The sequence below is a fragment of the Uloborus diversus genome, chromosome 1 (assembly GCF_026930045.1).
Source record: "Uloborus diversus isolate 005 chromosome 1, Udiv.v.3.1, whole genome shotgun sequence".
NCBI classification, from domain to species: domain Eukaryota; kingdom Metazoa; phylum Arthropoda; class Arachnida; order Araneae; family Uloboridae; genus Uloborus; species Uloborus diversus.
Window position 1 is genome coordinate 166,655,287 of NC_072731.1, and position 9,817 is coordinate 166,665,103.

The 9,817-nt window shown below is 33.0% G+C and overlaps 1 protein-coding gene across 2 annotated transcripts in view; it reads left to right on the top strand.

The window, feature by feature from the left end:
* The window catches only part of LOC129222803 (protein prenyltransferase alpha subunit repeat-containing protein 1-like), a 34,029-nt gene extending 24,212 nt beyond the window's left edge, over nt 1–9,817 (top strand). For both annotated transcript variants that reach the window (XM_054857360.1, XM_054857352.1), the window contains exons 4-7: nt 506–581; nt 2,069–2,173; nt 7,109–7,286; nt 9,125–9,817. In XM_054857360.1, the coding sequence (XP_054713335.1) occupies nt 506–581; nt 2,069–2,173; nt 7,109–7,286; nt 9,125–9,724 (959 nt within the window). In that variant the 3' untranslated portion in view covers nt 9,725–9,817. The remainder of the gene's footprint in view (nt 1–505; nt 582–2,068; nt 2,174–7,108; nt 7,287–9,124) is intronic.

Here is a 9,817-nt window from a genome sequence, read left to right on the forward strand (position 1 = left end):
TTATAACCTTAAAAACCAATTAAAGGTAATGAAAAAGATGATTTTTATTCTATCATAATTTGAACTTAAAAATATAGATTTGGTTTTGGGCACATTATTCATTTTTGAAAATGAAGTGCTAATGTAATACTTTTTTGTTTCATTGATTTTCTGTGGGATGGCTGGGTGGAGTACCATGTCTGATGATTGCCTGGAGTGCCAGACATAGCTTTCAGTTAAAGACATTTTAAAGTTTATTTTTATAACTTTCCAACAAAAGTTTAAAAAACTTTAAATAACAAAATTTTTGTTCACTAACTTAATTGGTGTGCTTTTTTTAAAAAAATATTTAATTTGAATATGATTCAGTGAAGAATTTTTATAAAATTCATCCTGCATTTTAATATGTGTGATGCAGTGAATAGTGAGTACTGCATTCTATAGTGAGCCTTAGATTGTTCTGATCATATGCTGAGTACTTTGAGTGCATGTTTTTTAAAATTTAGTTGTGTTCTTTAAATTATAGATCCAGATAATTTGCTAATTTGGACTTGTGCCATTTTGTTGATTAATCCTGAAATTGAAACAGTTTGGAATGCAAGGTAACATTTGTTTATATTAATCGAAGGTTTTTAATGAAATCAGTCCCCCCCCCCCCCCATTGAGAACAGTTCAGTTTCGTTTGTCCAAACTAAATGGAACTAAGGCAATCTGGAGGATCAGTAATCTATGCAATATTTGTGATAAGCAAAACGAATCCTTAAATGATTAGACTTACCAATGATTATGATGAAACCACATTTTGTTAAAAAATTTCATAGAACTATTTACAAGGAATTCAATAAATAATTTTTCATGCCATTTCTTAACAAAGAATTAGTCCACTGTTTTTTGATTTCAGACAAGTGTGTCATTTGAAAGAAGCATGTTCACTCAAAAGATTTATTATATGAGGTAGTGAGAAGCAAAGGGATGCAAGTGGCAAAATTAAAAATTTGGAAACAACCAGTACAAATGGTAGTTGAACCCCTCCTCTGTCTTGGGGCAAGAGATAGCACTAGTAGCTCTGGTAGGTGCTGCTGTATAGTATGATTTAGAAAAAAAATTCAATTAAAGCCTACCTGGGACGTAATCTTTATACACGTTTTACTTAAAACTTGAAAATGTCCACTTGCATCCCTTTGCTTCTCACTGCCTCATATATTGATTTTAAAAAAAGTGAAATGTTTTGCATACTTATAGTTACATTCTTGCAATCATTAATAAAATTGGTTTCCATGTCAACTCATTTAAAAAAAAGAAAAAAGGCTACAAATTCAAACCGGATCATCAAGGGCTGGCTGAACAAGGTTCTAATGTACATTTTTTCTCTTTTGGTATTTTTCTGTAAGTCACAAAAACATTTTAAACAAATCATTGAACTTAATGTTGCATTGCTTAACTTTCAAATGATCAATGAATGTCAGATCACTAAAACAAAAATAGTCTCAACGGCCTTAAAGGTTACTTTCTGAGCCTTTTGACCTACGTTCTGATAAGCTTGATTTCTTATTCATGACCATCAGAGCCTTTGATCAGAAAATTCCTGCACTTCTAATAGTATTTTTTTTTTCCCTTTTTCTTCTATTTTTAACATAAAGCAAAAAGCAAGCACATAAGGTCTCATGGTGGTCTTAGTTTAACCAGATACAATCAACAGATGTAAGTTTTTAATAAACTTATGTATCAGAGACAAAACACATTATATAAATAGTGGTTTAAAGGTATTTCTTGTAATAAAGTCATACTAATACAATAATGTAGATTAAAAAAAAAAAACCTCAAGTCATTTTTTTCTTTTTAAACACTTCCTTTTCTTTTGAAGAAATAAGGAAAAATTAATCTCCTCTTAAAAAACTAGGTATTTTATGTTCTTATAATCAAGCTGCATGTATTTGTGTTTTTTAAGTTTATTATATGCTTAATTCTAAAAAAAAAAGTATAATTAATTTTATTACATGAGATAAATACAGGCTTTTAGTACTGTACATCAGTTTGTAAGGAGAAATATTCTTCTCTGTATTTTTTATTCTTTCATTTTCTCATTTAGAAAGGAACTTTTGTGCCAAAACTTGTTGCAGCCTTCAGATGAACTACGGTTTACAGAAATTGTCCTGAGTCGTAAGCCGAAAAGTTCACAAGTATTTGCACATAGGTAATTAAGTTTGATTTGAATTGATAAGAGCCTTTTAATCTACTGTATTTCTTTGGTTTGTTTTCAAAGAAAAATCCATCCCACCTGAGCTCTCCTTTTTGTAAGTGCTGGCCTTAATTTTTTTTCCTTCTTTTTTTTTTTGAATTTTTTGAGCATTAAAAAATAAGAATTCAAGTGTGGGGAAGGTAGAGGAAACTTTTACATTTATATCTTTTGCTAATAAACATTACTCAGCATAAAAATCAAGTTCAAATATTTTTGTTCTGAACTTGCATTGCAGCTGCAAGCCACTTTATTGAGTTACCAACACTCCCAATTTTAACACCAAATCTTATGCATTCCCACTTAACAATAAATTCCGTCCAGTTTTTTTATTATCCTTAATAAATTTGTCAGTTTTTTAAAATTTTATCTTTTTTTTAATACTTTCTTAAAATTACTGGCATTATTCCTGCCCACAATTCATATCACAGTAAATTTCTTTAAAATTTGTGCCATGAATTGGCATTTAATAGAATAGCAGATCTGATCATTTAAAACCTCCTTACTTCCTAATTCTCCAAGCATTCCCCATTATATAACCAAACCTTTGCTGGAACAACAATTTTATTAAACTTTTTGACAAATGCACTTAATATTCTTTGAAATACATCCCTTGGGCTTTGATACACCTGCGGCAGTGGTTCTTCGACAGTTCAAAGCATTTTTTAAATACGTCTTCCGGGATAGCATTTAAATTGGTGGTTACTTTTTTAAATGTCCGATATCGATTGGAAAGGCCTTCAATTCAGATTCCTTTTGATGAGCAGGAACAAAAAAATGTCCAAGGGAGACATGTCTGCACTGTAGGAGGAATGGGGGAAGCACTGAGAAGCCATGCTTGGTCAATGCCTTGGGAACCAGTTTCAGGCACACCTTGAGCATTCTCAATTCTTCCATCACATTTTTTTGAACGCTGTAGTAAGTTATATTTAACTCTTCACACATCTCTTGGAATTCTTGAATATCGATCCTCGACTGTCGATCTTCAAGAATTCACGAAACCTTTTGACTTTTTCATCAGCATTTTGACATTGAAGGTCTCCCTGCGTATTGTTAGTCTTCAATGTCCTCTTGGCCGTCTTTGAACGTTTTGCGCCATTCATAAATTTGTGTCCAGGACTGTTGGCCTAGAAGACCAACTGATGTGGAATGGTCCGCCCAGGAGAAATGAACAATAGAAACTCAATTTAAATTTAAATAACAATTTATTCAAAACTTGTGTAAAAATGTAAATTAAAGAAAAAACACAATAGGAAAAACACAATTAAACATAAATGAAAACCATATCCCCTATTAACAATTCAAATAAAGTAATACCCCTCAACAAACAAACGTCACAGAGAATTATCACAAGATTCAGTTACTAAAAGCGTCAGTTCTAAAACATTCTTAATATTATTAAAAAGATCATCCTACAGAATGCCACAACAATGGTAACTGTCCAGAAAACTATTTTGAAAAAGTTCATACCATTGGCAGTCCATACTTAAAACTTGGTGCATACAATACGAAGGAAACATCCACCTATCAAATGTTTAGACGAGTTGAAAACGTCCACTCATGGACGGCAGACCAAATCCATGGTCATTCAATCCCAAGTACACCCATGCCACAGAAGAGGCAGCACAGGAAATTATTTACCCAGCTTCAGACAAAACAGGAACCATCTATTAGTGGAGGACACCTCACCTTATACTAGATTCAGCCCAGCCCGACCGGCTTCGTAATCAGGTGTATGCCAGATGAACCTTCTGGCCCTGTTAGGCCTAATTCTTAAAACGTCAACTCTTCAAATTTAAATTCCTTAAGAAAAAAACTCCTTTGTTACATTTAGGGCGCTGTTTTAGAACATCCTGCACTTTTAGCAGGCTATCAAATCTTGTTATTACATTTCTCAAGATAAACTTCCACGTCCTCTGCCTGGATAAATCAATTACCGAACCCACATACTCAAATCAAAAACACACACCGTCTGCAGAACAGAACCAAATGGTAAGAGATTGATTGACTTGCTATTTAAGCAGTCTCATTTACACCCTAAGCAACGACATGACATCGTCAAAATTTGCTTTTGTTGCATCTCATAGCAACTCAACTCAGTAAATCTTTTAACTGTTGCTATTTTTAAATTTACTTTCTGCAATGCTATCAGCAAAAAGATCCTCAACTCTTGAGCTCTGACATCATGTCCGCCGATGGGCAAAACACGTGATCAATCTGTTTGGTGTTTAGACTGGGAAAGAACATCATTTCCAATGGGTTCCTTAAGCAGGTCTTGGGTCTAGGTAAAGGTCTTTTTTAGTTTTATGCAAAACTTGATTGTATAACTCTGATCAATTGTTCATAGCATTTTCACCACTGTTCTTTTTGTAGTCCGTTACTTTAAAAACGTAACGGACTACAAAAAGAACCTTTGCGCATAGAGTGATATTTACTCGACCGCTGCTGGTAGCGCACTAATTCGTGTTGGGCCCTCAAGAGCAAGACAGATGCACATTTCCTGCCAACATGCATTCTTTTTTGATGCCTGAAAACCGCGTGGTGACAAAAGTTCGGTTACTTTTCAATCGCACCCTGTATGTCCATACTACTGGGAAAATGACTGGAATTGTAAATTATGATCTCAGAATGAAATACTACTAAGAGTAAAGCAGCAAAAGTATACTGTCGTGCTAAGCACAAAAGTCATATTTGCAGCTGAGTTCAAAATGAGAAACTACTGTTTAAAGTTGTGCGACTCTATGTATTTGATTCAGATGGATTTTTTTTTTAGAATTTTTTAAAAAATATTTTCAATAGGCATATGACCATAAAACATTCTATTTAGGTGAAATATGTGACAAAAAACCACCTGGTGACCATAACTCAATTTTGATAAAAAAAATGCAGATACGACTTTTGTGCTTAGCACGGCAGTATTGCTTGAAAAGATTTTGAGGTAAAATATTTGAAAGTTTGTTTTAAATACAACTGACAACTGCTTTATAGGAAGTGCTAATTTAGGAACAAATGGGTAGTAGAAAAGACTGTAATGGACATTTGATTCTGATCCTGAAAATAAAACAACTTAGACTGTCAGAAAAAGGCCTGTTAGGCAAAAAAACAAACAAAATTACCTATCGGGAAAAATTCTGAAGTTCTTGAACAATCAGATCTGATGGTGTGCAAGCTTGTTTCTTCTATATACCCATTTTCTTCCATCCTAGTAAGTCAAGTGGGAAAATGCAAAAGAAAAAATCAAAATTGTATTTTATATTTCTTTTTTTTTTGTTTGTGAAATGAAATGCTTACATAAGCTTATACTATACTTTAAAGGTATAGAAATTCAAAGATGAAGCATATTAATAAAAAATTTAAAGTGATTATTTGGGACCAGATGGAAATTTTGATAACTGGCTTTGAGTTGTTGCAACTTGTCTACATTGATAAACCAAATGATGCAAGGCCAGAATTGTTTTTTCCCCCCTGCATAATCAAGTTTGTATTAAGCAAGTCAAATGAGAGGTTTTAAGCTGTTCTATGAGTTGTTGTAAACATAATTGCTTTGTATAGTATGAATAACCTTCCTTTTTTACTTTCTTCTATATCTAATATGTAGAAGAAAGTATTGGATTCAAGCAAATTTTTGAATTTTGAATTTTGACGGATTCGAACGTTTTGAGGTGTGCTGAGTCCATTTCGACTATTTTTGGAAAATGTCTGTCTGTCTGTCTGTGTGTGTGACCAGTTTTTTGTGGCCCCTCTACAGCAAAAACTACCGCATGAAATTGAACGAAATTTGGTACACATATGTGCCCCTATGTGAACTTGTGCCCATTGGTTTTTGGCGCAAATTCCTCCAAAGGAGGTGGAGCAATGAGACGTTTTTTGAGTTACGTGTGCTTGCTATTCCTCAGGAAATAACTGGCGGAATAAAACAAAATTTGGTCCATATGTTGCCATTAACAGGAACAGGTGCTGATTCAATTTTGGTGTCAATAACTCAAACGAGTTGAGTTATAGAACGTTTTTTGTCGTCAATTGTGACTGCTGTATCTCGAGAAATAGTGAACGGAATGAAAGAAAAATTTATCGGCAAGTAGCCCTTAGTGGGTATAAAAGCTGATTTTATTTTGGTGTCAACAGCTAAAAAGGGGGTAGTGCAATTGCCCGTTCTTTTTTTCCATTGTGAGTGCCCTATCTCAAGAAGTAATGCTACATTCTGGTTGAAATTTGGAATATATGTGAATCCATATGTAAACAGGCTTTGGTTCAATTTTGACGCCAATCGCTCCAAGAGGTGTTGATTTTCTTCTTTTCTTTTCTTTTCTTTTTTTTTTTTTGCGAATAAAAATATTTTTATTAATGCAACAATAAGAAAGATAAATCGTAATAGATTGTCGTCTGCGTATTTCTCGTGATTTTAATTGTATGGAAATGATCGGAAATATTATCTCAATGATTTAAAATTTTTAACTGTTGCCATCTTATTCTTGTTAACAATAAAATATTTAATTAATTCAAGCAAGGCTTTTAAAATAACTTTCAATTTTCGCTCTTTGCTTTGCTTTTGCAATAATTCAGACATTGGAATGGTCGTCAAGTTTTTGCATGTGTAATTTTGTTTTCGTTGGGAATATTGCTTCCTCGTCAAGCATGGGGAGGGATCAGAAAAGAAAAGAAAAATATAGAAGAAAGTTTCGTGATGGCCACAACATACTAGTTTACTTTTGAGGAGATCTTTAATAGTGTATACAAAATGCAAGTATATTTATAAAACAATTATATTTTTTTAATGTTCCCTTGAAAACCATGCAAACTTTAAATTATCCAGCTCTCAGGATAAAACAGTATTTTTAAATTTATCTGTATGTAGTAATTTTTGTTACAAAATGTGTTTTTTTTTTCTTCCAGAAAATTTGTATTATTAGAGCTCAGGAAGAAAAGCCAAGTTTCTTCATGTATTTTACAGCAAGTTATTGAGCATGAATTTTTTGTTTGCACTAGGGTTGCTTCTTTATATCCAAATAATTATTATGCATGGTGCCATCGTTCATGGTTGATGCAAGAGATACTGCATTTATGTGTCAAGGTAATAACTTTTTTCTTGATTTTTCTGGATTGAAAAAAAAAGTTCTTAAATATAGTTTCTGCTAATTGGCCAAGTTCTCCGAATTTCATTTTTAAGATTTAAGGGAAAACACTTTTATGGCTGTTTTGCTTTGTTAAAGTAAAGAAGGAAGAAAGAAAATGAGGGAATTTCACTCAATATCATACACAATGCAAACAAAGTAAAATATTTTCATTGAAGAGTTAGACAAGAATATTTTTACTGCAGATGTTTTTTTAATACTGAATGTCTTAAACAGTCTTAAAGTACTTAAAAGAAATGTAAAAAGCAATTATTTTTTCAATTTTCTGGTCTACTAGGGAGGGGAACAAGGTTACCCTGGTCTAACCTTGCCCATTAGAGCAGGGATTCTAATGGACAAGGTACATTAGAATCCCTGACTTATACGCAAGCTTAGAGCAGAAATTAGTAACTGGAGAGAACAAGCCCAATCTTTGGCTCAGGAAAGACTGAGGCAAAGATCTCAAGTCACATGGTTCAACTTCGACAAGTAGGAGACACGTTTTACGTAAAACGAGTGGAATAAACTTAATTTCTTGAAATCTCTTTACTTTCAAATATATCCTGTGACCTGGGAGCCTTGCTTCAAGAATTAAAGGCTTCACTTTTTCCACCTTTTATTCCTTCTCAATGTAAACAAGTATGGTAATCAGTGGTAACTGCCCGCAAAGGAATTTTAATTAATTAGGATTTTAGAACCATTTGCAGGAATTGCACAATCATGCACTTTTGAGCGAACCCTGGCTTTAACCGTGGTGTAATACAGTTTTCTCAGAAGTAAATTTGCAGACTTACGTATAAGAGGATAATTTTCTGAAGAATTTTCTAAAGAACAGTCATTGATCCAACTAAAAAACATCCCTTCAAATGAATGCTCATTATGCATTTACTATTGCTCTTAATTATCTGTCACTACAAGTTGTTTGTCAATATAATTATGGCTCCACTAAACTGTTTCACAACACTGTAATTGCTTTGAGTTTTCTATTTTATTTCCTGAGTTGATGATTGATTTAGGTATATATTTTTGTTTACCATAATTTCTTCAAACCCAAGAACAACTTTGAATGATAGATAAATTTAAAAAAAAATGTTGTAGTAGGTTCTAAACCTGTAAGAAAGTACAGAATTTTTTCGAATAAATCATCTTAATTTTCTTTTTAAAAACCTCCCAGAGGAGCGACATTAAAATAAAAGTGTTTCTCTTGGCAAAATAAATCTGCATTGTTCCCTGTATAATGTTATATATTTATAAAAATTAGTTAAAAATAAACTTACTAATAAAAATTTAAATTTATTTTAAAGGATTCAGAGATTTTAAAGATATATGCTTACATATTTCTGAAAAGTTCAAAATGCCATTAAAATAATTAGTGCTGTTTCAGTTGCATTAAGTTACATTTCAGAAACTAGCAGCTACTGCTCCCTTTTATGTATAAAAACATTATGAATACTTTGAGTTCTTGCAATATGTGCCAAGAGGCATTTTTGAGTTTCTGCCCTGTTTCAGCATCAGTAAATGTATTTGTATTTCTTTTTTCTCAAAGGGGTCAAAAGGACACCTGTGTATGCTTCTAAATATAACCCTTTAGTTCGGGCTTAAAGAAACACACTATTTTCTTGAAATTGTTATATTACTACACAGCAGATTGATTGAAAAACAGAGCAGCAGTTAGCAAGAAAAGTTTGCTAGGGGACAAAATGACACCTTCCGTATTTCAAGTGTTAAATATCTTTCTGCATAGTTATCTCCTGATTTGTAATTTTCATTGTAATAAAATTACTCTTCATTTCGGTAGATTATTTCAGAAGAGCTTCTGGAAGTAGAACACTGGATAACTTCTCATATTTCCGATTACAGTGGCTTTCATTACCGTCAATTCCTCATTTCATCACTTCGCAAGAGAAGCACATCAAAGCAATCCTCACGTGAATCATTGTCTTGTCCCATCCACTCTGCGAATTCGGATGGTGCAAAGAGCAACTGCCATCTTTCAGTCATCAATGACAGAGAACTAGCTGCCTTCAATAACGCCCTGGAGAAAGAATTGGTGCTACTCAGCAGTTTGCAAACTGTGTATCCCGGGCATGAAACATTATGGAATCATCGTCGATACATTTTACATGAGTTCCAGCTCCTCAACACAAATGATGGGTCTTGTCCTCCCAAGTTTAAGAATACAGGTGATTCGTTTGAAGATGACAAGCAACGCAAGAGGAACAAACTGGAATGCGAAATTCACAAAAAAATCGACTGGGATTTATTGAAAGAAGAAGCTTTTTTAGCCCAATCCATGACATTTTCCAAACACAATGATTGGGAAAAGATACTGATTGCAAGACATGTGAAGTGGTTACAAAATGTTATTTTATGGCCTGTTACACTGCCAAATAGTTGATGTTTGAGTATTTTAAGTTTTAAGTATAGTTGTGAAAAATTGTTTTTGTTAATAAATATGAGATTTCTATTCTTTACTTAATTTGTTTAGTTA